Source organism: Vespula pensylvanica, chromosome 3, assembly GCF_014466175.1.
Source record: "Vespula pensylvanica isolate Volc-1 chromosome 3, ASM1446617v1, whole genome shotgun sequence".
NCBI classification, from domain to species: Eukaryota; Metazoa; Arthropoda; class Insecta; order Hymenoptera; family Vespidae; genus Vespula; species Vespula pensylvanica.
This window is the reverse complement of record NC_057687.1, coordinates 5480607-5508119: the sequence shown is the minus strand read 5'-3', so window position 1 is coordinate 5508119 and position 27513 is coordinate 5480607. Positions and strand designations below refer to the sequence as shown.

At 35.4% G+C, this 27513-nt stretch overlaps 6 protein-coding genes across 18 annotated transcripts in view; 2 read left to right on the top strand and 4 right to left on the bottom strand.

Annotated features, from left to right (window-relative positions):
• Positions 1–440: 440 nt before the first annotated feature.
• On the bottom strand, positions 441–3419 carry LOC122627782. The gene is made up of 5 exons (XM_043809277.1): positions 2928–3419; positions 2405–2730; positions 2068–2320; positions 1640–1992; positions 441–1452 (listed from the first exon to the last, which is right to left on the bottom strand). Exons 1-5 carry the CDS (start codon positions 3083–3085, stop codon positions 1142–1144), a joined length of 1401 nt encoding a protein of 466 aa, XP_043665212.1. The 5' UTR covers positions 3086–3419; the 3' UTR covers positions 441–1141.
• A 79-nt stretch (positions 3420–3498) lies between these two features.
• LOC122627783 lies at positions 3499–6195 on the bottom strand. 2 transcript variants are annotated; one of them, XM_043809278.1, is made up of 2 exons: positions 4522–6195; positions 3499–4044 (listed from the first exon to the last, which is right to left on the bottom strand). In XM_043809278.1, exons 1-2 carry the CDS (start codon positions 5459–5461, stop codon positions 3713–3715), a joined length of 1272 nt encoding a protein of 423 aa, XP_043665213.1. In that variant the 5' UTR covers positions 5462–6195; the 3' UTR covers positions 3499–3712. The 2 variants fall into 2 exon arrangements, with proteins under 2 accessions (XP_043665213.1, XP_043665214.1); XM_043809279.1 differs by having other exon boundaries at positions 4531–6195.
• Positions 6196–10754: 4559 nt separating this feature from the next.
• The window catches only part of LOC122627464 (protein unc-13 homolog 4B-like), a 25317-nt gene continuing 8558 nt past the window's right edge, over positions 10755–27513 (top strand). For 2 of the 8 annotated variants that reach the window (XM_043808565.1, XM_043808564.1), the window contains exons 1-3: positions 19625–19864; positions 22849–23010; positions 23631–23877. In XM_043808565.1, coding sequence (XP_043664500.1) covers positions 19764–19864; positions 22849–23010; positions 23631–23877 — 510 coding nt within the window. In that variant the 5' untranslated portion in view covers positions 19625–19763. Of the gene's footprint in view, positions 10970–19624; positions 19865–22848; positions 23011–23630; positions 23878–23986; positions 25249–26227; positions 26780–27513 lie in introns of those variants that run through there. The other 6 variants (XM_043808574.1, XM_043808569.1, XM_043808566.1 and 3 more) reach the window with 5 other exon arrangements.
• Positions 12801–19562, top strand: LOC122627468. Of its 2 annotated transcripts, none has more exons than XM_043808582.1 (2): positions 12801–13629; positions 13821–14714. In XM_043808582.1, exons 1-2 carry the CDS (start codon positions 13235–13237, stop codon positions 13828–13830), a joined length of 405 nt encoding a protein of 134 aa, XP_043664517.1. In that variant the 5' UTR covers positions 12801–13234; the 3' UTR covers positions 13831–14714. The 2 variants fall into 2 exon arrangements, with proteins under 2 accessions (XP_043664517.1, XP_043664516.1); XM_043808581.1 differs by lacking the exon at positions 13821–14714 and adding an exon at positions 19316–19562 and having other exon boundaries at positions 13174–13629.
• On the bottom strand, positions 14681–16093 carry LOC122627467 (trypsin 3A1-like). Of its 3 annotated transcripts, XM_043808580.1 has the most exons (6): positions 15935–16093; positions 15772–15866; positions 15602–15687; positions 15441–15516; positions 15246–15356; positions 14681–15170 (listed from the first exon to the last, which is right to left on the bottom strand). In XM_043808580.1, exons 1-6 carry the CDS (start codon positions 15966–15968, stop codon positions 14865–14867), a joined length of 708 nt encoding a protein of 235 aa, XP_043664515.1. In that variant the 5' UTR covers positions 15969–16093; the 3' UTR covers positions 14681–14864. The 3 variants fall into 3 exon arrangements, with proteins under 3 accessions (XP_043664515.1, XP_043664513.1, XP_043664514.1); XM_043808578.1 differs by having other exon boundaries at positions 15246–15516; XM_043808579.1 differs by having other exon boundaries at positions 14681–15149; positions 15246–15516.
• LOC122627466 lies at positions 16414–20802 on the bottom strand. 2 transcript variants are annotated; one of them, XM_043808576.1, is made up of 6 exons: positions 20613–20802; positions 18811–18974; positions 18263–18720; positions 17414–18159; positions 16950–17323; positions 16414–16833 (listed from the first exon to the last, which is right to left on the bottom strand). In XM_043808576.1, exons 2-6 carry the CDS (start codon positions 18845–18847, stop codon positions 16475–16477), a joined length of 1974 nt encoding a protein of 657 aa, XP_043664511.1. In that variant the 5' UTR covers positions 18848–18974; positions 20613–20802; the 3' UTR covers positions 16414–16474. The 2 variants fall into 2 exon arrangements, with proteins under 2 accessions (XP_043664511.1, XP_043664512.1); XM_043808577.1 differs by having other exon boundaries at positions 18811–18894.

The following is a 27513-nucleotide window of genomic DNA, read 5'->3' as shown; positions in this document are numbered from 1 at the left end:
TGTTGGATTGCTGATTCCACTTAATTTGCTGGTCCGTTAATTGATTTCTCTACGTTTCGAGTGAAATTACAATTTTGACCCATCTCGTCCCCTCGTCTGGCAATAAATATTATCCTCTTTCGACGGACGAATAATAATAAAGGTATCGAGTTTAATTGGACAAAGCGTAACCCTCCATTTTCAGAAAGGCAACGGAGTTTCATCACGTTATTAATATTTTAAACAAAAGCTCGGCTCGTTGCTTTTACCTTTGCATGCCGAACGAGCTTCGTTTGCTCGTAAATTTTAATCGTGGACAGGACAGAGGAAACAGAGGTAAAACGAATTAGTCGATGTTATGCGAAGTAGAATGAAGTGATAGATTAGCAAAAAATGAATTTGTCGAGATGGATGGATGGATAAGAGGAAAAGTGAGGTATAACGACGTGCCATTTCGAATGTACAGATTCAAGAGTTTATTCTCTGCAACATGTACGCGTATGGATGTACGTGTATAATTAATTGTAGTGTCGCCACGTATTTACATATTGTATTTTCTCGTATTGCCAATGCCAAAAGAAAACGTACATTTTACGGTCGTACGTTTATTTCTTTTCGTGATCTTTGGACATTAAAAGTACATATTTCGAGATGTTAAACTCCTAGCCTCTTCTTAACTCGTTATCTCTATATGTACATCGTGCTAATAATTTTACGTCGTTCTTAGCGAAATTCTATGTCATGTAACATTCATTAACACACCTACACGTTTCGAAGACATTTACAAAAATATATATTACACAATCGGTCGGAGGGAAATCATTGGGATGCGAGTATCTCACGATTCTTAATACGATTATTTTCGAATTACATTGTTTTTCTTTCGAAAGTGTCATATTTTTTTTTTTTTTCGTTTATATGTATATGAGTTCATTAAGTTTCTTGTTTGACTTTTTCACAAAAAGGATCACGTTACACTGACACGAATAATTTGTTCTTGTTATTGCTTTTTTTCCCTTTTTCTTTTTTTTCTTTGGATACACACACACACACACACACACACACACACTCGCCTTTCATACGAAACGTCTTTTAAACTTGTCGTTCGACGTTTCATTCAAATTTCCCTCGATCTTCGGACAGCCTCGTGAGAAATCGGCTGTTAAGCGTCGTAACGAGAGGACGATCTGTTTGCTCCACGCGTTGTTGGCGCAGAATGCCTCGTTCTCTCGTGAACGGTATTTGCAGCAGTATCTTTCGAATATCTGTTCGTCATATAATCGTTTGGAATTTCTTCGCCTATCTGACAATCTTCCGAAACTTCATAGATCCCTTTGGAGCCTTTCGATCGTCGTGGTTTTAAAGTCTGCAAAGCTGATCTTGTTAATCTGTAAGGTCTTTCAATATCCTCGGAATTGTGTTTGACGTTGCAACGGCCGCAAATAATTTTTTCAACGGCATCCATATCGTCGCCTAATGTGTAAAAACAATATAATAATAATAGTAATAATAATAATAATAATAATAATAATAGTAATACTAATAACGAAATAATATCATCGTTATTTGTCACACATTTGTTTCCATTATATTCCATCTTTTTGTATTCTCTTTTTAAATATTTAAATGAATTAATTTTGTAATTGAATTCGTAGATTACCGATCGATTCTTTCACAACAAAATTAGGATGTTCTTGGAATCTGCAACTGTTCTTTTTACTCGTCGTTGAAGATCTGTTACCAGAAGGTGCACCGCATCTTATACATTTCTTTGTGTTGTTATGTTCCGAATGTAAGAGATTTTCGACGTCCTGTCTAGCTCGAGGTCGACGAATCGATTGATTCAAAGAAGCAATGGTATCGTAGCGATCGGATGAATTTCTAGATGGTATCCAATGCTGATGATAGTTCGCTAACCTTCTGATAGAATTTTTTGGTGGTGTTGGTGGTTGTATCGCTTCCTCGTCGGAATAAAATTCAGTTGCGTCGCGATCATCGAGGTCGTGGTAGTACCTGTTCAAGTAAGAAATATAATTTGCAACGTCATTGTATTAGTTCTAGTAATATTTTTAATTGGGCTTGACGAACCTTCTTCTTGACGGATGACTGTCGAACGAGTTATGTACGTATTGTTGATAATGAAGCTTCCGTGGATCCTGTTGTTGCTTAACTATTTTCGATCTTTGTTGTTCTTGTGATATTTCATCCTTTTTAGGTCGTCTCTGCAATTTTTGTGACCTCAAAATAGGCGAATCAGATTCTTCGTCGATCTCATCGTCAGCTTCGTGTTCTTCGTAATCCTTATCGACGGACTCAGCTGTTTCTTCCTGATCGTCCTCAACTATAGAACAATATGTCGAATATTTTAGAAGAAACTTACGGTGAGATTTTGAGAATTTCAAAATGTCGATCCTTAAAGTAGTACCTTCCTCGATTGCATCCTCCTCGGGGTTATCTTCGGTGAAATTACCCAGCTCTTCATCAGCGTATCTTACCTTTTCGTCATCCTCCAACTCGTTTTTGTTGTAAGTAGACCTTCTCACGATCGCGATGTTGTTGTTTGTGTTGTAAAACTTGTTCCGAGGTGTTTTAGCTTGATTGTGCGACGTCCACCGCTGTGGTTCTGTATTTTGACACGTCGTGTATTTTGTGTGCGTCGGAGATCCGCAATTATGATGTTTAGTTTGCTTGTAGGAATTCATAGTGGAATGATAATTCGTTACTGGTTCGGCCGTCGCATTGAATTGTCTCCTGAAGACAAAATTAGATGTCCAAAAAATTATTTCTAAAGTATATTCTTCGTCCGTTTCTTTTTTAAACGTTAATTAAGGATCAAGAATGGTATAATAACGAGTAATAAAAATCTAACGACTTGAAATACGATATACATGTATAATAAGTATTTAATTAGAGTACTTAATTACGTTGATAAATTCTTAAATGCTTACCTATTAGCTTTGTTTGATGGAACCGACGGATTATGCTTGTGAAGATATTTCCAGTTCGCATCCGAAGAATCTCTGACATCTGTTTGATATTTTGTGGACCACAAAGGCGAACGCCCAGCCGTGTACTTTTGTGTTTTGTGTTTCTCAGTTTGTTGCATGGTAATGAATATTTTCGCTTCGACTTTTTGTTATCAATCGGTTTCTACGCCGAGGAATTTCGTTTTAAAAAAATCGTCTGAAACGGTGTTTCCTATACCACAATATTTTGACAATTTTATATCTACTACGATTTCACTGTTCACATAGCATTTCAGTAAGGATTGAATCGATCTTTTTTTTTTTTTTATCGTAGCACGTGATCGAAAAAATTCGTTATCTTCGTGTAACAATAACTTTCTCTAAAATCACAAAATACTCGTCTTCGATCGGTTTCCTTCGTGATTTTTAAATGATTTAAGAAAAGAAATCGATGCACGATATAAGATTCGTGTTAGGAGAAAACAGGTGAAAAGGTATAAATAAATCAAAAGGACGGAGTCTTTTCTCAGAAAGAAACAAAAAATTCCAGAAAAAGAAAATAAAGAGAATAGTATATCTGTAAGTAAATATATCGATTAAAACGATATTTGAAATCGGTCTTAGCCGGATCGTTGTTAAAATCGAGCGATCACACGTTTCAAAGAAGAAATGGAAAGAAGACACGATTGCAAAAGGAAGAGAAGAGAAACGACAAGAGGAAAGCGTTGTCTCGATCGTGATCTAAGATGATCGAGATGCAAGCCTCTTCACCATTTATCTGTTTCGTTGCAGTCCTCGTGTTCTAAGGACGTGCTCAACGATCGCTGAAATTCCTGAACTCTCTGAGTCTGTTGTTCGTGGTGAAGCTTGCGCCACTTGATTCGACGATTTTGGAACCAGACCTTGACCTGCGCCTCGGTCAATCTCAATGCGTGAGCCAAGTATAGTCTTTCAGGGCCAACCATGTATTGCTGACGAGCAAATTCGCCTTCGAGTCGTTCCAGTTGTTCGGCCGTGAAAATCGTCCTCACTCTCTTCGATTTTCCACCGCCGGGTGAACGTAAGCTCGAACTTCCGTTCTTCGTTGAACTTTCTTGACCTGTAAAATATATAGAAAAATCCTTCTCGAAACGATCTCAAAATATCCTCTTTGTTCGATTCGAACCATTTCTTTTCTTTTGCGTTCTCGTACGATCATAATTGATAGTATCATAAAACGCGAGATAGGTTAAGTCCCTTTCGTTTGTCAGAAATTATATCTTATTTAAGATTCGTTAATAACGTAGAAAAGTGATACTCACTCTAGAAAATATTCACATCGAAATTTCCTTAATACGATATATTTTCACGAGTAAAAATCCGTCTAGACGTTAGAGCTTCATGAAATTTAGAAAATTTTCTCGCGAACGTAGCAGTAAAGTCCGAGTCTGTCAAACGATAACTGTTAGTGGTTATTGCATTGACAGACAGCTAACCATCGTTGTCAATCGTTGGCTTTTATTTCGTATCGTGTTGGTGGTAAATTTGAACATGTGATAAATAAAATGAAACATGCATAACAAGATGGAATATTTACGAGAAGTACCCTGATGTTTTCTATACTGTTGCTGTTGCCCACGTTTTTCTCTTTGATTGTTTCTCAGTCCAAGAATCGCGTCGATGGTGAAAGATTTAGCTTGTTGTTGTTGTTGTGCCTGTGAGTGTTCCATTTGTGTGATCGCATGCGAGTGAGGAAGCTGGGTCGAGAGATTTTGTACGGAGAGATCGGTGCCTAAAAGATGAGAACGTCTCATACGTTCCAAGGCAATAGCTTCCAATTCTGGACTTCTTTGTTGGACCTGAAGATTTCTGAATTCACTGTGCTCCAAAATGGAAGGATTCTCCAGGAGTCCGGCATTCCCACGTAGCCTTTCGAGCGTGAGATTACTTATATGATTGTCTCTAATCCGATCTAACGACAAATTGAATTCCTTCATACGATCGAGTCCATAATTCTTCAACAAACCAAAATCCTTGATGTCTCTCTCGATACCAAAATTAAGATCCTTGTTGCATCTATCCAAAGAAGAGAGAGTCGGATGAGCATTTTTCTGTCTTGTCTCGCGAAGATTGAAAAGTAAATCTTTCGCAGTTGAATTTTTCGATCTACAAAGCGACGTCGCCATTTCCATCGAATCTTCAGGCTCGTTCGTTCTTTCCAACGAATAATTCAAGTTACTTAAGCCGTTCGTAGAGTAACCGAAATCTTTTGCTTTGTTCAAGGTCATCGAGACGCCTCTAGTAATGTCGTTAGAAAATTCATCGAAACGCATCGATGTTCTACCTTCGAGACCAATGTGAAAATCTTTCGGTTCGTTCGAAGTATCCTCTTTATTTTTATCCACCGACAAATTTAATTCCTTGACTCTATCGTAGTCTTGAAAAGCACGTATTTGTGTCTCGGAATGATTGCTGTCGCTTCGACAATCGGATAGATCCTCTATCGTCAATCGACCCGACGGATCGCTCGTCTCCATTGCTTTCGGATTGCCTCGTTAATTTCCTTCGTTTCTCACTACCGATGTCTTAACAATTTTATTATATCTATAACTTTATTCAATTTTTTCTGATTACTTACAAATAATATCGTCGTAAAAGTCCATCAAGAAAAGTTCATCACATTCATCAAATATATATTACATCACAAAAACGATCAGTCCATTGTCTTTTCCGAAGGAGTCCTAACACCACACACAACGTCGTTGCATTTCTTCATTTCACTGAAAATTATCGGAAAAGTTTGTAAAATCTCGTTAGATCTTTACGGGAAATTGTAGAAATCGTAGCCGTCGGATAAATTAAGAGATAAACGCGAGTCCTCAGTTGACGTTTCCTCAGAAGCGGTGTACGTTACTGATAATCGCGTGAATCTTTTCGAAAGGATCGAGCTCGTTTTTCGAAGGGCGAGAGCAAGGAAGAAAGTGGCAAAGGTGTAGGATCACGAATAGAATAACGAGAGAAGGATGAGGAAGAAGAGGTTGGTCTCGCGAGAGTCGATCCGCGCTGGCGCTTCGGAGCATCCGAGGATAATGATGTCAGCCACGAGAATCACCGCTATCACAGAAAGAGAGATAGAGATAGAGATAGAGACAGAGAAAGATAGATAGATAGATAGATAGAGATAGATAGAGAGAGAGAGAGAGAGAGAGAAAGAGAGGGGTGGCAGGAGTTAGTAGGATGGTGTGTTGCGGGGTTGGCCAGTGGTGGCAGGAGCAAGGATATCCGGCTAATGATCCCGTACGTGATGAGAGGGGTATTCACCGATGTTGTCTGCTCTTCACCCTCCTCCAGGATCGTCTTTCACCTCCGCAACCCCCAAATGGACCGCAGGATATCCTCTCGATGTACGGTCAATATTTTTTCGTTCGAACCGAGGAAGGCCGAGGCGAATGTTGCGTCTCGAGTCCTGGTTGGCCGAGTCCTGCCATCACCACTAGTCCCTGGGACACGCCTACGGAGCGAGTTGCGCTGCGTGTCGGTAAGCTTTAGGGTATACCTAAAGGGGGTGGTAGCCTTGTTTGCGGGGAGTCTGTTACTTTTTTCCACCACCAGCCGTCACCCTTCTTACTCTCCGCGTCGACTCAACCTTGCTCTTCCCTTTCCTAAACCTCCCTCTTCCTTGTTCTCTTCCTTCGAAGAGAGAGAGATAGTGAGAGAGAGAGATAGTGAGAGAGAGAGAGAGAGAGAGAGGGGAGAGAGGGAGAGGGAGAAAGATAGATAGAGAGAGAGCCATTAATAAGCTTTCGCCTAGAGACTAGGAGCTCTTGGCCAAGGGGTGCTTCTATGTATACGGGAATGAACACGAGTAGATCCGAGCAAGATCTTAGCCGACTGTGTAGCTACCTTGGCCATGGTTGAGACCGAGTGTCTTCGCTTCTCAACGATGTCATCTGTGTCTAAGACGTTGCGCTAATTAGCTGTCTCCTTTAATTATGACAAGCTACTTTTCTTTTCCTTCGTACTTCTTCTTCTTTTTCTTTTTACTCGATCCCTTGCGACATTTCGTTTTCTCACTGTTTGAAAATCTTACGATTTTTTTTTTGATTGTTTCACCTTTATCTCATTTAGGGATGTAATATTTCTTAGAGATTGTTTTTACTTTCGCGTATTCCATTGTTAGTTTCTTTCTATCAGTAAGAAAATAAAATGAAACATGATTTTTCATGGATTCGATTTAATGTAATTTAATGGAGAGTATAAACACAGTCTTAAGGTAATTCTCGCGTCTTGGCATCGAGTGGGGTTTGCTTAATTGCTTCTATCTGGGCCGAAACTTCATCCACAATCCCCTCATTAGATGTTGACGAGCGTGCGGGAATTTCAGAACCTCGGAAAACCTCTAAGGAGCTTAAGGGTGCTTAATTACGATGAGCTTTTAAGTCATGTCAACGGTATGCTTAAGGTATGTTACATTGTGAAAAGTAACTTATGTTGTCGATGATCGATATCGTGATATTAATATTCAAACTTTTAATTATCAATATCTCAACCTTTTTCTAATATTTTTCACGAGTTTAAACCTTATCGATCATCTCTTTTCATGCATTTTATATAATTTATACTAGATACTATCTTACACGAAGAGATCTCTAAAGAAACCGCTTGGCATTATGAAAACTTGTGCACTTATCTCGTTGGCACTTCTATGAGCGTAAAATTAAGCTATAAATTCGAAATTTACTTGGAGAACCTTCTAAATATTTTACAAAACGAGGAACGAGCCCGTGTAATTACGTCATATATTTCGCGATGTGCTAACTTCGTCGCAAACTTTGGCATTGTAGGATCTACCTCGAAGAGTGGCACCGTTGGGAGAGGGACGGACGGGAGGCGAAAGGGGGGGGGTGTAGCAGGGTGGATGGGAATAAGCTAAGTTATCGCAGGTAGAACGTGAAATATTGTATTTTCTTATTCGATCGTGCGGCGTTGTTTCTGATTAAACTTTCAAACTTTCGTCAAATTTTGCAAATCTTTTTTGAAAAGCTTGTCGTACTTATAATTAATCGTATTAAATAATTAATTTATACGGCCTATAATTTTATGTATCAGTAAATAAGGCGATTTCGTTTTATTGCGAGTTACAAAGGGACGTCGAGACAAACGAAGAAATGAAAACGGAAGAGAAGATTTTCGAGCTCGTGTTAGGGAGACCCTTTTACGTTCTTATTTCACACTGTATTCAGAGAGACGGTAATTATTAGCTCAGAAGTAAGAAACCGCTTTCGTATTTCGAAGAAAGTATAAGTTTAAAGGACGTAGCAGAGATGGTGAACGAGTAAGAGGCGACAAATGTTTAAATTAAACGGCCGACCGAGCACGCGATGGGGTTTGAAAAGAATTTCTATTGAAGCTCGATACCCATACCCTTGATCGTTCTCGTCCAAATGACTTGCGACTCCACCCTTATTACGAGCCGAAATTTATCACGGAAATTTCGGAGAGTATTTTACCCGGATAATTGCTCCGCTTTATAAGAGCTATTCCCCTTCCGGACGAGCCAATATATAAGACGAAAGCGATCTCGGAAGATCTTCCTAGCTTCTCGGAATTTCCTTTCGATTCTCAGAAAGATCCTAGTAAATTCAGTTTGCAAAATTCTCCAAGGTACTATTTTCTTTCGATCGTTATCAACATTTCTTTTATTTCTTTCAATAAAACGAGTAAGAGAAATATTATTCTCACATTGTTTCGTATGTAAATTCATGATCTATCAACGAATTCATTACAAATTGTCTCCGACTAATTTGGAGTGTAAAAACTATCGATGGTATTTCAGTTTCATCGTTTTCCTCCTTACACCTAACTACTTAGCACAGTATCTAAGTCATTAATAAAGCAAGATACGCCGACTAAGGAGTCGTCAAGCGGTTGGCCATTGTTTCGAAATTTAATCGTAGCAAGAGCATGGTCTATACCATATTCGTCCCAGCACCTAGACAGATACATGTACATTGAGTAATCCCCGTTTATGGGTATACGAGCAACGAAGGTGTTTCAAAGCAGTCTCTGTTTCCTGGACTCCTAGCTAGCTTCTATATAGTGCCTTATCAGCTCCCTTCAACCTCTGAACACCGGGAACACCAGCTGAAGCAAGCAAGGAACCTACCCCGTTGCTGCCTCGAGCTTTCATTCCACATGCGATATTAAAGCGAGGGCAATTAGCCGTGAGGGGGTTGTTGTACGTAGAAGGGTGGACGGGGTTGCTGCTGCGACGGCCTCAGAGCTGGCTTTCCCGGTCGTGCACTTGGTGGGGTCGTCTCGGATATGATTGGCTGTCAGCAAAGTTAATCCCAGGACCGGCCACACCCCGACATGTCTCAATCCAACCCCTCCTTTCCTTTCTCTATCTCTATCTCTTTCTCTCTCTCTCTTTCCCCTCTTTCTCTCTTCCCATCTCTCTCTCTCTCTCTCTCTCTCTCTCTCTCTCCCCCTTTCTCCCTTTCTCTCTTTCTCTCTCTCTCTCTCTATCTCTCTCTCTCTCGCTCTACCATTTCGTGAATCCTATGTAGGAACTTTACCTTCTCCAATCCATTCAAAACGGGGATGAAAATTCATACAGCAAAGCCTCTTTTCGAGACACCGAATCCTTTTAACGTCCGTTGCTAGACAACGATTATTTGATGTGATGAGGAGATATTGTAATCCTAAGGATTTAGAAAAGGGTTGTCATAATATATAGATATTATCACTCTAATTATCAATTTATTTTAATTCGATAGATTTGTTAAGCGATGAAATAAATATTTGTTCTCTCTTCTTCTTCTTTTTTTTTTTTTTTTTTGCTTTCTCTCTCTTTTCTTTTCTCTTTTCTTCGTGACGTTTATTCTAGTTCGCTCAGTTTATTTTATTCAATATTTTCTTTGCAACGAGATATTATATATTATTCAATAAATCCGTTATATGTAGTTATATACAAAGTGATTAATGATGCTGAAGCACGGAATGATTTATTAGCGCATGTTTATTTATTCTCATGTATCGTAGACCTAATTTTCGATGTCTGCATCATGGAGAGGTGGTAATGATTTCGCTTACCTAATGCAATCCATCTTGTCGAGTCGACGACGACGAAGGGAAGGTAGAGAATACCTTAATGGATTTAGAGAAATTATCGTATTTTCGAAGCTTTCCACGTTGGCTATGTCAGACTCAATAACGTTCAGTTTAGACGAAATCCGCTTGAAGAAGATGAAAGGAAGTTTAAGACCTCCATCTAATAAGAGGTCCGTAATAAAAATTCCTAACAAAGTAAGAGGGGGGCGAGTCGAACGTAAAAGGGCGAGCGAAAGTATGGAGGAGTTTGTTCGGGATAAACGATCGAAGGAGAGAGAAAATTAACTTTTCTCGTACGAAAGATCAAAGCTTTATAATAATGTTACGTCTTTCTTCTTTCTTTGATCGATACGATAGTAAAATAGAAAAGAACGAATCGAATCAGGCACGTAGATTTGTATCGATACTATTTGAAAATGAATTTAGAAAAAGAAAAGAAAAAAGGAAATATATCTTACAAATATATTCTTTAACAGATATTTATTGTTAATAAGGGTTCATAGTAAATCAGCACATATTTTTAGTCTCATGATGACATGTTCAGTATATGTAATTAATTACCGTGGACTGACGTTCGCCTGTTCATGTAAATACGCGTAATTACGGTACAAACAAGTGGACGTTATTTCCTCGTTGAATAGGGAGCTATTCAGAGATGAGTTTTTCTACAGTCGCCTTGCGGATGGCTGGTCTGAAAGGCGGGTTTTCTAACGTCTTGACGTCTCTCTTTGATATACTTAGACTCGTTCTAATATACGTGGAAATAATTTAGATAACGTTCGATCGTGTTTCTCAGAAATTTCTTAAAATATGGGTTTATGGAGATTATGGAGAACGACAAAGGTGTTGGAGAAGAATGTCGACGAAAAGAATTTCAATGAAACTTACGTCAAATCAGGCCCAAAGCTTTTACACTTGGTGTCCACTACTGAGTAAGTACAAATTTACAATCTGACATTTTATTCAAATGTTTCATTTAAATTCTAATCGTACGCAATGCATTTAATATTTCTTTCTATTGAATTATTGCTCGTACTCGGAAGTATAATTAGCCATATTATTAGCCATGCTTCATCTCTATTAATTACGTAGCGTGTACACGTTACTCATTTACAATAGAATACTTTGTATCGATCGTAGTGATGCGGTTTTAGAAAAGTCATTTAGATTCAATGCTCTTTATAAATGATACGTTATATCGTGTATAACATTTATTAGTATTAATAAAAATCGAATCATAGCGATGAAGTCTTACAAAAGATACATCTTTTTTATTTAAATAATATAGTTATATATGTATATATATATTTGTATGTTGTACTTACATAACGAAAAAAAAAAAAAAATGAAGAGTCACGTGTATGTTCGTTTAGATTCTCCAAAGTTTCTATTAAACTTTATTAAGTTCTTGGGAAAGTTCTTGTGTAAGTATCACGTTTAGTCTCTTGATTCGTTTGATTATAAATACTGTTGGTCTTCCATGAAACACGATTAACCTTATAATTTATTTCATTATCCATCTAACAAAGGAAATTTACATCCTAAGTATACATTCTAATTAATGTTTTACGTCGACGTTCACGTCTTAGAATCGTTACATTTCAGAAGGAATAGGTTCTACAAATTCGTCAATAATTTAACAATAAAATGTCGATGGTAGAAGAAGCTTTGGAATTTCGTAACGTTTCAATTTCACGCCAGTGAATACAGCCTTTGGTGTAATTCCTCCAAGGATCCTTTCTAATATCACACACCGTGAAATTTTCTTATCCGTGTATATGTAAAAAGAAAGATTTCAAAAGTTTCTAAATCGTTTAGGTATATCTACGTATTAAATTCAAATTTAGATCTCAATTTCTTGCTGTTGTTCATTCATTCGATTAGATTAAAAATGTGTCATTGGACACGTTCCTCTAATCAATTGCAAGACGCAGGAATTTTTAGACTATGATCGCGATGATGTCATTGCATTTGTGAATTATCAGTTTGTCGTCAACGGATGTGTCTAGGAATTCTGTGAAAAATGCTTCTTTTTTAACACACTTACTATTTTTATATATATTGTATATAAATCTCTTAAAAAAAAAAAATTATATTTATAATTATTTTGTTTCCTGTTACAAATACTTATGATATTACGTGGAAATCTATTTTAAATAATAAGGAAAAATTTAAGTGAACTGTTACGAATAAATTTAATAGAAAACACATAAATGTTACTCGTATCGTATGAGTATTTATTTATTGAGATAATAGCTATTTATAAATCGCGTGTATCTTTGATGCGCAGGAGACCTTACGTATTAAAAAAGAAACATCGTTAGAAATTCAGGCTGAGATCTTCGGGCATTGTTCTCCATTGTGTAGCAACGTTGAACGTGTCGTAGTTTTCATTCATTGTTTAAATCGTTACCATGCGTAGCATGCAACTCCATAAAATAAAAATGATATATTCGACAACGCAACATAATCATCGCTTTTAAAGATTCTCTTGTTGCTTATTCTAATAATTTGTTATCGTCATTTCGTTGTCAACGTTATACCGTTATGTCCTTTATTTCATCGTGTCATCGTGGCCGTTCATTTTTCATCATGGTGTCATCGTAAAAAAAAAAAAAAAAAAATCTTGGAAGTTCACCGAATATATACAGTCATCATTTTTAAATGACAAAAATTAGCGTCTTATCAATTTATTATGCGATACATTCACGATTGTTCATTTAAACGTGATATGTAACTTGCAACGTATCGAATAAAATTCGTTTGAAAAATATAATCGAGACAATGACGTTCGGGAAAAGGTAAATAAACTTCAAGACACCATAGACAAATCCCTTCTCCCGGTGCATGAATTCACAATCAGCTGGACTGTCGTTGGGCTTTCCCGCTTGCTTTAGCCTTTCCTGCGAGCCTGTTCAGTCGTACACTTTCTATTCTATACATCGGACCCTTCGTCGACACGGATATATTCAATTCTGAAGTTGTACAGATTATAAACAAAAGTTAATCATCGAATCAATAATAGAATAAGTTGGATATCAAATATATTCGGGAAGCACCTGTTAAAACAATCATGAGTGAAAATGGAAAATCTTATTTAATATTGTGTCTAAACGAAGACAAAGACAATTTGTAAAAATGAACGGTATTCGAAGTCGATTATTTATTTAAGTTCAAGATTTTCATGGACCATTGAAATGTGCGAACGATTGTGTTTATCTAAGAAACGTGCAAATATATCTTCGAGGGAATATTTGACGAATAAAAACTTGTCGATCATGACCGACAATGAGCCCGAAATAAACAACGTTTGTTTACGTAAGGAAGGACAATGGAAAACGAGAACAAATCATTCGACCTCTTCCTCCAATTCGAACTCTTCGAATTCGTTTATTTATGTAGCCGTGGAAGAAGTATCGGCAGTATCGGAATGGGAGTCGGTGACGAAGGACGCGATCACGGAGAGTATTCGAGTTAACAGTGTTTCGCAAAAATACTGCAGTACTAAAAGTAAAGATTCGTGGTATTTGAAACTGAAACGTGAGATATTGAAGAGTCTACGGAATAAGATTTATCCGGTTGCTATAGCTGGGTGAGTCATGTATCAATATTCATTATATATATCTATCAGAAAAATCGATTAATATAAGATTAGTTATACTTTTCGTGTAAGAACGAACTTTATCAGTTTTGCGATAACGAAGGTAATACTAGCGGATATAATTTAGCGATAGAATACTTCTCACGCTTTTTTTACAAAGATATTTACTGAATTTACTACAGTCTACAGTAAGGGGAGAGTTTACAAAGGTTCGGAAATGCGAGCGGAAAAGCATGTAATTCTCTCGCATAGAAACGTTCTGGTGTGGATGAGTCATCCCGGTAAACGATAGTCTCTGATATAAGTACTACAAGTTCAGGGCCGAAGGTAGGAAGCAAAGACGTTCAATTTCTAGGAACTTATAATTTTGTGTTTGTTGTTGTTACGTTCGTCCTTGTCTTTTTCAACCAAGCGAAGTTTTTATTTATTAAATTAGTCACTTGTAACTTTTACGTTATTTCTACACATACGTTTCTTGAAAGGAAATGAAAGTGATTGTTTCTTTTCATGAGGTAAATGTACTATTTTTTCGACCCTGCACGAAGATAAAAAGACACGTTCACGAGCGTGTGTGCATGACACGCTGTTGCGCGGCACGCGTGTAATGGACTTCCTGTGTCCATCGGACCTGAACGCACCGGGGTCCACGCTCCGTGATTCGACTTGTCCTATCTACTTTCCTGAAAACACAGGAACGTGATACACGAAGTCTTTTGGATTATTTATTTATTTATTTATTTTTATCATTTTTTAAGATCGTTGGTAATGCTAAAATAATTGAAAGATTCGTATCTATTTAATCTAAAATTTCAATCTTCGTTTTATCTTTTGTCACGAGATTTGATTGAAATTTTTCAGCGGCTACAACTCGATCTTTTTTCATGTTTACAGAGAAAATTATATAACGTTAAATTTGTAATATAACTTATATTACACCGTACTAAAAGTATAATTTATATTTAACAAACGTTAATCGTCGTATATGAATGAATTAATTTTATGACGAAAAAATTTATAAAAGACAGATATGTGAATATATGAGTCAGGAGTAATATAATCTTTTATTAAACTTTCTTGTTCTATGTGTTGGTATCTACAAAGATACGAATAGATAAATACATAGATATGACTTACGAGGAAATTTGCGAGAATTACAATTGTAATAGGAATGAAATCAAAAGGTGGAAATTATCAAAGATAAGATCTTCTTGTGCATACACTCTTACTTATAATTTTGTAATAATCTTGATCCATTCACGATAGTAAAAGATTTTTGCGTAAACTCCAGAAACCTCGCCGCAATTATGGCCGAAGGATACGATGCCATAAATCGTGCGAACATCAGCCAATGGACCGCCGGAATCTCCGTAGCATGAATCCTTGCCGCGTCTACCGTAACAGAGATGACGATCCCTTCTAACGAGTAATTTATACAATGGTACAGAGTTGACACAGGCTTTAAATGGAACGTAAGGAATGTTCACAGTCATCAGAATACGATGAGAGTTACTCTGAAAAAAAAAAAAAAAAATCTTTTCGATGATAAAAATATTAATTAATTTAAACATTTTCTTACGGTATATTTTTTTTCTTTTTTTTTTTTTTACGTTCAAAGAAGAATGTCCCCAGCCAGAAACGTAAAGTCTACGTGGTATTTTATTGTTGTTCGGTAAACCAATCGGTTGAATCATCGAAGAGAATCGAAAGGGTGGTGTCACCTTGAAAAGGGCAATATCGTGATAATATAATTTCGTAGACCAGTATGGATAGATCGTCTCATTATAAGCATAAATTTTTTTAACTCTGTGTAATGTTCCACCGTGATCGGTATAATTTGAGCCTGCACGAATGTAATAATAGTTTTGATCTATGGAATTACTGAAAACATATAATTAAACATACGTGTATAACGTATTGTGTAAGATAGAATGGATTAAAGAGTACATGTACAAGTTATTATTACAAACAATGAAGCGCAGTAATCACCCATCTTCTTGACAATATATTTGCTCCGCATTGAAAATCATTTAATTCGTCATGAAGAGATACCTAGAAATTAATTTTTTTTTTTTTTTTTATGAGAATTTTTGTAGAATGAATATAATTAACGATTTAGAAAATAATAATGAAAACCATAAATGGACGCGATCTGATATTAATACGATATCCTCCGATAATTCTAGGCTTAACATTATGCATTTCTTGTTCGTTACGTCCAGTAGGAGAACCTGAGAATATTAAAAGAATATTTACATGCAATATATCTACAAATAATAGAAATATTTTGTGTACTTACATATTAAGCAAATGAAAACGATGGTCCAAAGCATTCTTTTAAAATACGAGTTGAGAGGTAGAGCACTTGCTTATTACTTGTAACATTTGATGCGTCATTCTTCGTAAATGTCACCATAATCACATTTCCTTAATTTATTTTTTTTTGTTCATCGTTTGAGTTAAGATTAGCACGCTGTCGTAAACCACAAATTTATTAGAACGTATTATTGTTTATCAATGATTTAAATACGAACCGTATAGATTTGTTAATCTTAAATTTATGCAACATGACAAAATTTATAAGTTGAAATTAGAATATTGTTTATAAGATGTATTGCATAAACAATTATATCTTACATCGTGAAAATTATCTCGAAATTTATATAACTCTAAATTCATAGACGAGTATTATGGGAATTGTTTGATGACGTCAATAATAGTATCACTTGCAGCACAAAATTTTATTTAGATATAAGTAGATATACACACAGAATAATATTTTATTTATACATTATTTATATTTATTCCTGATAATTATTTCATTCACAAGCTCTTATATCTATTTTTTATCGTCGTACATAAACATCATTTTTCGAAGCGTTTCCATTTGAAGAGAGATATCTTCATTTTGCGATAAATCGATTCGATTTCGTGGATTATCTTCGAAGATCAAGGATCTACGTTTGCGTTTTTGTGACCGTTTGTCTCTTATTTCGAACGAATTCATTTCCTCTTTATTAGCATTCCCGAGAGAGAACAACACAGAAATGAAACCGATAGTTTCCATGAACATAGCCGTTAGCAATAAATTATTCGCGAGATTAACCAGGATGCTTTTCTCGTACGCCGTGCGGACGTTTACACGATTCATCGATCGAATTAACTTTTCGAAAGATTTATCCGCAGCTTCTTTCATCGCTGTAACATTCGATGGATCAGATTTTTTTAGCACGATCGATTACGGTAGATTTATTTTTATAATATTTACTAATAGTATTAAGAAATTTATTTATTTTTTTTTTTTTAATAATTACCTTTTTTCGTCGTAATTAAAGCAGTTTCTTCATATTCGCTATCATCTTCTTCATCGGATAATAGATCGGATAATTCATAAGAATTTTCATCCGATTCTATCGACAAAAAAGGCTGCGAGGTAGTCGACAATATCGTCTCATTTTTCTTTTCTTTTTCGTAATCGTAGACTAAAAAAAGCTTTGTCATCCAATCGGAAACACAGCTCAAAATGCGAAGATGACCATACCAATTCTCGTTCATCGCCGTTTTAATTCCGTTCACAACGATCTTCTCGAATTCGATCATCGTGCGATGAATATTATCGATCGCTTCCAACGTTTTCAAAAGTAAACCTCTTTTATACAATGCCAAAGATTTAGATACTCTTTTATATCTAAGAAATAAGGTGATCTCAACGTTAAAATAAATTTAATTTAGTTGATCGCGCGTATAACAAAATTGTTAACAAATTTATCGTACGTACTTTGCAGCTACTTTTTCATTTCTCTTTTGAAGTTTCGACAATCTGTTGATCTTCTTGACTCCATCTTGATAAATCGAAAGATAATAACTCGTCTCATCGATGAGTTGCTTACCCCAAGGCATCGTCGAAAGAACATTGCCTAGATTACTCGCAACTCGATGCAAAGGTGATCTTTTTGATAATCTTTGTCCTAATAGACTCTCATAAACGTATTTTATTCGACGAGTAGGATCTTTAGGTATTCTTCGTTTCGTTTTACACTTTACATTCGCATTTCCATCGTCATCGAATACAGCGATGCAATTACTTATATCTTCGATTCCGCTTAACCAATGATTTCTCAGGAAATCCTTATGATTATTGATCCCGTTATTCGAACGTTTTGTAGAATTACGTTTCTGAGTAAACAAACACTCACTAAGATCTTTGAATTCCGTGATACAATCACGATTTAAACGACCAGAGCTATTGGAAACAAGGTTACAAAAGAGAACGTGTAGTTGACCTAGAGATGAACCACTATTCGATGAACCGTTCGCTAAAGCAACCTCCAAACGAGATCCAAGAACTCTCAGAGTATGTTTAGGTGAATCCTTTGCCAAGTTAGCAAGAGCTTTGCTGAGAATAGAGATTCGGTTTCGACTGTTCCTTGTTTTCGATTTCGTGCAATCGCATAATCGATCACTGAACTCTGAAAGATCATCGATCGTTCCTAAAAATCGAGGATTTTCTGTTGCATTTGACACCTGTTTACAGATTTTAAAACATCTTAAAATAAGTGAAAAACAAAAAATAAAAAAGAAAAACATTTACATCAGAATAAAACGTAGCTTATCAAAATGAACTTACTTTATTTTTAGATAGACTGAGATTGTGTCTATAAAGATAACGATTAATGGAAGACGTCACTTCTTCTGTGATTCCTCCTAAATCGTGTAGTAATAATGAACCTCGAAGTAAAACTTCGGGGAGCCAATCGTTAGATTTGATATTACGAATAGCCGAATTTTGTTTATATCGATGAACGGTTGACGTTAATCCACAGGTTTCAGCAAAATTCATTAAATTTCTTCGTACCACGTGACAAACTTCGGAAATCGTTCGTTGAAGGCCATATTTTTCATTAGAAGTACTTCGTAGAGCTATCGGTCCTGATATCGGGCCAGCTAATTTTGTTAAAAAATGTTCAATCGCTCGTTCAGCTGGATTCACCTGTTTGGAACTTATAAATGTCTTCAACGAATCGTTAGTCCATGATTTCAATTGACGAGTGTTACTACTTGCAAAGATCTTCGACGTCAGACTCCCTAAAAATAAAATATATTTGTGATATTAATTTGAATTATTCTATCATTCTAATTAGACTATCTTTAACTCTTGTTAGATGATTTTTTTACCGAGACATAAAAAGAAGAGAATTCTCTTGGAACGCATGTTGACAAAACTGGATCTCTTAAAAAATACTCTTTCATCTTTTATAGCTTTTCCAGTCGATGAATTGGAACGATTTTCGATAAGCACGTTTGAAATATTACAAATGAACGTCGTTCTTTAAATTTTACTGCGTGCAAATCATTGATATGTCCCTAAGTTTTTTTTCTTATCGAGGAAGATTTCTTTTTTTTTTTTCTTTTTTTTTTTATTTCAATCAAAAATATAGTTATACAGACTTATACGTATTAACACAAATATATATTATTTTGATTTATAAAAAATAATATATGCTCATGTGCATACATCATATATATAATACATAATATATATATATATATATATATTTATACACAAATATACTCGTGTATGAACATATCATATAGTTTTCATTGGTGAAAGGCTCTTGTTGGCTACAACTGCCATCTAACGGGTGTACAAGAAGTTTCGAAATTCTACTAGGAGTTTTAGTGATCATCTGCGGAGTAAAGACAGTATTGCCTTGACGTGTTCGTTCTATCGGCGCAACTGTCAGCCGGCACTTCTCATTGCATTTCCTCACGGAAAATCGATATACCTGTACGTATCGTTTCTCCTAGTATTCTTACGAAAGGAAAATCTAACGTGCGTTCGTCTTAAAAGAATCAAGGATCGTTCCGCATTTTTGTTGGCACGAAACATAACGGTACACCCAAGAAAGAAAAAGAGAATGAAATAATGTATACGTGTGTGCGCGTGTGTATGTATGTGCTCGTTCGTGTATACGTGTTCGTGTAAAATAAGAGAAAGAAAAGTAAAAATAATATAATTATTAAGGCCGGAAATGATATATTGATTTTAAGTATTTATTTGACATAAAAAATATATTGACCATATTGATCATTATTCGTGACTGAGATCACATCGATCAATTCTCAAGATGGACGAGGATGCCATGTGGAAGAATTTCTACCACAAAATTGTGGAAGAGAAAGAGATGAAAGAGAAGGAACAGAAGGAACGTACGGATCACGAGTTGAGGTAATAAAACATAAATTTTCGTTGAAGGTTCAATGAAAATCAACTAAAATGTTAATCGATGTAACAAAGTCTATAGAATAGTGGGTGTGTGTATGCGTATACATATATACATAGAGCACAGTCGATAAAAAAATCTATAAGATAAATAGATTTAGTTTCGATCGCATTTTGAAAAATATTTTTCTTTTTTAACGTTCGAATTATAGCGGTACATACAATTTCAATAAAATGTAATAACGAGTAAAACTTAAACTAATTATTAGTGTTATATTTTGAACGTGTTTACGATGCAACTACTTCTGTTACATTGCTACTGTCAGGATCTATTTATAAAGTTGAGAGTAAGCAAGGTAGAATCTTCACCGTCGCATTTTCGAAACGCTTTTGCATAGCACACGCCAGTGTTCTCCTAAATACATCTCTCTCTCTCTCTCTCTCTCTCTCTCTCTCTCTCTCCCTCTCTCTCTCTCTCTCTCTCTCTCTCTCTCTCTCTGTTTCTCTCTTTCTGTCTCCGTCTCTGTTTCTCTATGATCCAACAGAACGTTCAAGGTCGTTCCTAACATTTCATGATTCATCACTGGTAGACTAGCTTATTACCTAACGAGTTCCCTTTTTGTAGATCTTAATGGTTACAGTTTTATATCATTTAATAGAAATAAAAATGAATTTCGTCCGGAAGAGAATGATAATTTCGTTAAATACGATTCGTCCCTTGTAAGAAAATATTATTTTTTTTGTCTCTTCTTACCATTCGATACCTTACACGTGGAGTATGTGTTGCATAAACAGTATAGTCTAAACAGTAAATGTTTCGCATTCTGCTCTCCTTAAACGGTGACGAACTACCGGGATACGTGCACGTCTTACGAATAATTTTCTTGTGAGTCGTTACGATTTTATACCAATATATGATCTATGTTTACGAAGAATCTTTCTTCTTTTGAATGATATGCTAATTGTTCCAATTTAATTCGATACAACTGTAGCAATAAATCATCGTTGATAGATGTTAAAAGATAACGCGAAAGTTGGAAAATCCATATTGATATCGTTTCATTGTTGCTGGCGTTAGCTTGAAAATTCATGAATAATTCAAAGACTCGATAAGTCGTATTCCTTTATTGGTATAAGGATGAAACATATCGTGGAATCGATTTTAAGTAATGAGAATTAGTCTCGTGTCTCATTCTTATATTTGTATTGATGATCCATCATCAGAAAGATAGAGAGAGAGAGATAGAGACAGAGAGAGAGAGAGAGAGAGAGAAAGAAATAGCATGTGTGTCGCAAAGTCTTATCATCTTTAAGATAAACTACCTACTTTACTCATTGCTCGTGATTGATCTCAAAAAGTACAGCCTACGTCACGTCATTTTTCTACAGGAAATTCCTGATTTCGTGTGAACGAGGAAAGTAGATTGAAGTCATCGATGTCATTGACGTTAGGTGAATGGACGGAAAATCCTAGAGAAGTAATATGTAATTGTGAGAATGAATATTTCACAAATTGGATCAAGTACGATACATAATGTATGAATTTGTTTCATAAATATGTAAAAATGTTGGTAAAAAAAAAGAAAAAATTGAGATATATAACTTTTACAAAGTGCTCTTCTATCGCGCGCGTATTTTTCGTATCGGTCAATGAATGAATCATTCGTCGTTTTCGAAATGCGAAGAAATACAAAAAAAAAAAAAAAAGAATCAAAAGGAAGAAAAGAGAAAAGAAAAAAGATACGAAAATAGAAAAAGTATCAACGAAATTAGCATTGACGTAAGTCGATTGATTTTTCGATTTAGTTTTATTTTCTAGGACTAGAGTTCGAGTATATTTATAGCGTCTACTCTCTACTTACAGTATAAAGAAAGGTGCGTCGAAAGTTAATTCTCAATGGATTAATTTAATTTCACGCTTAGAAAAGCTAGAAAATGCTTTTATGTTTTCTTTGTTAAAAGAGAAAGAGAAGTAGACGTATATATGTATATCGTTTTATTGGAGTTTGCATAATGAATCACACAACAACGAGCTCGTACTATATTACAGGTTAAGTATAGACTATAAATTAATTTAGTAGTTATCTTATCGCAATAAAATTCTTTTATAAATTATTCAAATTTTACAAGATTAAATAACGCGAAGATTAATGTGAAAATATTAATATCGAAAAGATAGTTTATAAATGCGAAATCTAATGAATCGAATGACTTTCGAATTGTTTACTTTCTCAGTTTGACCTTCGCGATGAAAGAGAACTTTTTAGTAGTGATATATTAAACATATATACAGATGTATATATACACAACCTCCTACCTATTATCCTCCGTCTACCTGTGTGAATCGAGTCTTTAAACAGTTTCTAAGGAGACACGATCCAGCTTACACGAGGTTTCTCACGAGCTACGTTATAAACCTACTACATACGTCGATCGCAAAATTCCCCACGTTCTTCGTGCTCCTATGTGATTATCATCTTCTCGTAAATGATCTTTACGAGTTTAAAGCTTAGAAACGAAATAATTTCAGTGGAATATGTTCTCCACGCGGAAACTATAGGTCCATCAGTTAAAACCTAACAAAAGGGAATACCGTAGTAGTTGGAACGTATTCATTGAAAGTTCATTCCAATTTTCAAGGAATTAACTCAACGATAATTAACACTTTTTGTTAAAACGAGATTGCAAAGGTAACGAAAGGCAGTTTATCGTTAGCGTTCATTATCGAAACAAAGTGAGTGTGCGTTTATAATGACGTTATCAAGGTTTGAATCGTCGCTTTTATCGATACAATCCTGAATAACGAAGTTGGCATAATCGGTGGGTTGATAATACGAGAAGTAATAATATTATTCGATCACATTCGTAAATCGTACTTATATTAGAAAGGATATATGTGTAACGACGATACGAAAAGAACGATACGTAGAGAACGAAAAGTTCCTCGTTGAAAGTTCGAATTTAAAAGACGATTGATATTTTTTCCAAAGGAAGAAAGGACCATACAAAATGGCACATTTTCATAAAATGGACGAGAAACATCCTTATTACGCGATCGCCGCTGCTCGTATGTGGCAAAAGCCTGAAACCAAAGCAGTCACTACAGCTAGCATCTATTGGAAATTCGCAGCATTCAACTTTATTCATAAAAGGTGAAACGTGCTCGTAGTATTACGAATTCGTTCGTTCGTATTAGAAAGGCTTATTTATTAGATGTGATCGCTTATTTTTGTTATTTATCGATGTATTACAAAACATTTCAATATTTTTTCATGATTTTCATAAACGTATAGACGCATAACAAAAATGCAAACGTATGTGCATGACAAAAAACATTTTGTTTCAATAGCATTTTACTCGATTTGGTTTTTTTTTTTTTTTTTTTATTTTATTTTGCAACTCGATTAAACGGTCCGACCTATTTGACGTAGACGTTATCGTGTTCGTGAAAGCAATGGAAAACGAATCGATTAGAAGTCTCTTTGTTTTTTGTTTACAGTACTATCTATTCAACGAACGTGAAATCACTTATATAATAATTAAAGACGGACTAACTCGATAGTAGACAATACATTAATTTGACATTGAGTCGTATTTAGTTGGAGGAAAATGCATGCGATCTTTTTTTCCTTCTTTACAATTTTGTTGGTTTCTTCGAACGCCGACAAAGAGAAATAAGTTGGCATTTTTGTCGAGTTACTGACTTGATTAGATCATCAGAGAAATCGTCTAATGGAACGCAGAGAAATATATTGAATTTTTATCGCTGCAGGATACAAGAGACCGATGGCGGCTTCTTCGAAAATCTTGGCACGTTGCTGGCCGAAAAAGTACGTGCTCAGGAACAAATGGAAGGACCTCTTCCGAAAAAGAAGGAGGAGATAGAAACCGAAGATGAGGATAGTTTGAGCGAGGAAGGAAGCATCGAGGAACCAACCGAAGCTTTGTTAGAAACTGATAGCGATCGAGACGAGAAAGAACATGCTAAAAATTTTTTGGTCGAATCCGTTGGGTTGAACGTAAGTCAATTTTATATTAATATAGTTAACAAAAATAAATGTGGATTCGTCGATAAGAAAGAAGAATTCTTTATATCACATCGAATTTATTGCGAAGTTAGAACAATAATAAAGAAGAATAAAAATTCAAATTAAAATTGAAACATATACGTCTATTGTCACGAGCATGTATCATATAAATTAATACAATTCATAGAAATTCATAATCGAATTTGTTATATTGCGTCAGATTTTTTATAATATTAGTACAATAATAGATTAATATAGAACGAACGTCATATTTACTCGAAGCAATTCGAATAATCTCTGACGAATACATAAATCTGACTATCTACTCAAAGTTGAAACCATTCAAATCCTTGTAGCTTCTTCACATGGTATACTCTAAATGCTCGTAAATTTAAAAGTCGAAAAAGCTATTCGACATATTTCGGTCATGAGATAGCAAGTTGTTCGTTGGAGAGTTTCTTTTTTTAGATTCGCTTCGTTCCCATCACGAGAACGAAGATCTAATCTCGGAGGAAAACTAGCGAGTCGACTTGTTGAAGATATTAACGAATCGTTTTAATTCCGTCGAAACGACGTCGATGCTCGTCTTATCCATTTCTCACGTCAGCACTGACGTAGATACGCACTAAGAAATATCTTGAGTTATTCTATATCTAAGCGAAGTTAAGGTGGCATGTAATATAAGGGTTTGCTTGTTAAGAATTAAGAAAAACAGCTGTTAGAATTGATAGATCTTCTTTTTGCTTTAATATGCGACTATCTCACAATAATATGAATCAGGTTCTCGATCAAGATAATCGTTGGATATATAGAACATAATTGTACTAGTGCTTGCACCCATTCGTTTCTAATTATTCGCTTTGATCGATATCACGTTAAAATAATACATCTTGATATTTTTATGCAAAATAATGTAGGTGTAACAATTCAGTCGATTGATTGCATATTACTGAATTGTATAAAGAAATGTCAAGTACAAGATAGTTTTCTTCTTCTTTTTTATTTTTGTTTATTTTATGACAACCCACTTTAAGGAAATGATCGATCAATAATTTTATTATAGTATAGTCGAATGGTTAATTCATTTCTAGCCGTCGGATCGATAACTCCTCTATTGTTTACGTTTAGATTTACCCTCACGAGTCCTGACGATCGTCCTGATATTGATTTTTCAAAGGTTACGCTGTGAGCCGTCGAAGGGTAGACGAAGCTACCCTCTCATTCTCGTTCGAACTGTTGTCGTAATAGTTTGTTTTGGTCAAGCGAGTGGTAAAAATCTGCTTGACTAATGAGTCACAATGGTGCGCGATGCAGTTGGGAAAGTTTGTTGATCCTGTTTTCGTCAGAAACGAGGAAATAAATGTAAGTTCAAGGAGTCTATCATTAACATCTCGTGATATTTTTTTTTTTTTTTTTATAAAATACTCGTGATTCTTAAAATGTTTGTCAAATGGAGAAACATCGATGTCGATGGTACGAAAAAAAAAAAAATAAATAAATAAAATAAAATAAAGGTTTCACTCTCTATATAACGTCGTGTAAAATTTATGTTTCATTTTTTCGTCATAAAAAATTAAAGCGTCAGCATTCGCTAGATATATGTTATACTTATACTGATACAATTTTCAGCGTATATAATATTTGTATCAAGACGCGAAAAAAATATCTAGTTATAGAGGGTTAACAATGTAGATGGTAAACGTTACTTTATAAAAGGACTTCCCGTTCTGTTGTTAAATCCGTCCACTTTTGTCACAATCGAGAGATAAAGGAGCAATCAACGTGGAACGTCCAGAATATTAATTCGAAAAGAAGTCTCAATGTCGAGTTTAAATACATCATTAAAGAAAGCAACGTCGTCGTAGTTTCACACGATGCTTTTATTCGTTCATAATTTGTCAATGAGCTTAGTCCAGGTAAAAGGTTAATTAATTTTCATCAACGTTCCAACGATTTCTCGACCGTTTATATTTATTTTAAGTATGTTCGATGGTATAATTATTACTTCCTACTTTGGGACGGAATAAGTAGCGGAAGTAATGGGAATTAAAGGATTCGATTATTTTCTTTGATAGAGAAAGGTAGTACTACGTTTGTAAAAACCTAATTATACGGTACTCTTGTCTGGATAATGACAGCCTTTCTATTTTGATTCTTGCAATTCTATGACCGATAGCCAAACTCGCGTACACTTATACTAGATTCACATTCTAAGTGAATCGAGGAGGGGAAATAGATAGATAGATAGATAGATAGATGCATATGTAGAGAGAGAAGGAGAGAGACAGAGGGAGAGAGAGTAAGAGGGAGAGAAAAGTGTAAAGAGCGAGGAAAGAGGAAGGAAATAACGATAGTCAGGGTAGTATTATCCTGCAAGCTCAATCGAAGCAGTTAAGTTTCATTCGAAACGTGATTCTTAGTGTTCGTCGTCGTCGTCGTCGTCGTCGTCGACGACGACCAACGACGACTCTGATCCCAACGATCCATCTATTCCTGGCAGTGTTGAGCTCGCCTTCGCCAAGTCCCTGTCTTCTCTTCTTCTCGCGAACGTTATCCTGATCTATCTCTCTTTTTTTATCTCTCATAGTGATAGTGTTTGATTGTTCTTCTTTTCTCACTTTTCGGTTTTCTTTTTTTTTTTTTGTTTTTTTTTCTTCAATTCACGATACAGTGTATCCGAGTTAAATCGACGGAGTGTACGAGTTTCATGCAATTTGTGATTTTACTTTAGACATCGATGTTATTATAGATCGATTGATCATAGATCCAGTTTGTTCCGTGAAAAGTTTGTTAAAGAAAATTTTTCGATTTGATTCGATTTAAAGAAGAGTGTTACGTGTTAGAAGAGATATGAATGTTGCCTCTGTACTGAAGGATCTTTGAAACGAGAGATGTAATTATTGTTTATAACATATAAGATAAAGCCAGTCCTATTGGAGATTTTTTTATCCGATCGTTTTATGATTATTAATCGTTTAAAAGTAATGAACTCTATCTCTTTCTCTTTCTTTCTCTTTCTCTCTTATAATAGATAAGAAGATTCTTTTTCTTTCAATCGACGAGCTTCTATGTCTCGACTATTTCCATTAGTTTGATTCCGTACGGAAATGCGTGTGCGTGGATTTATTTGAGATAGAAAAGTAAACTGTTACTCAGAAAATTAGGTCAGGCAATCTTCTCTGTAAGATAATTTGAAAAACTGGCAAATTGTCAGAGATCAAATTTGAAAAGAAATTGAACTTTTTCTTTTTTTCTATTTTACGCACGTGATCTTTCACTTAACGAGAAATTCGTAGTTCTTTTTAAAAATTCATCGCATACGTAGTAGACGTACGTTTTAAATGGAAAAATATTTTCACGAAAAGAAAAAAGAAAAAAAAAAAAAAAGAACAAAAAAAAAGATTATGCGTGAAAATTTTGGGTGAAATTTCTAATTCAAAATAGGACGAAAAGGATGGACGAGATTGTTGAATGAACTTCACCCACATAACGTAGATTCGGAAATAGAACGATGAATGTAAAATTGGACCAGAAGAAAATTGCATAATTTAACGAAAATTGGGCGGCAGCTGAGTAGGAAGGACGATAGTCTCGCGCATCTACATATTACATGTATACGCTCGTATA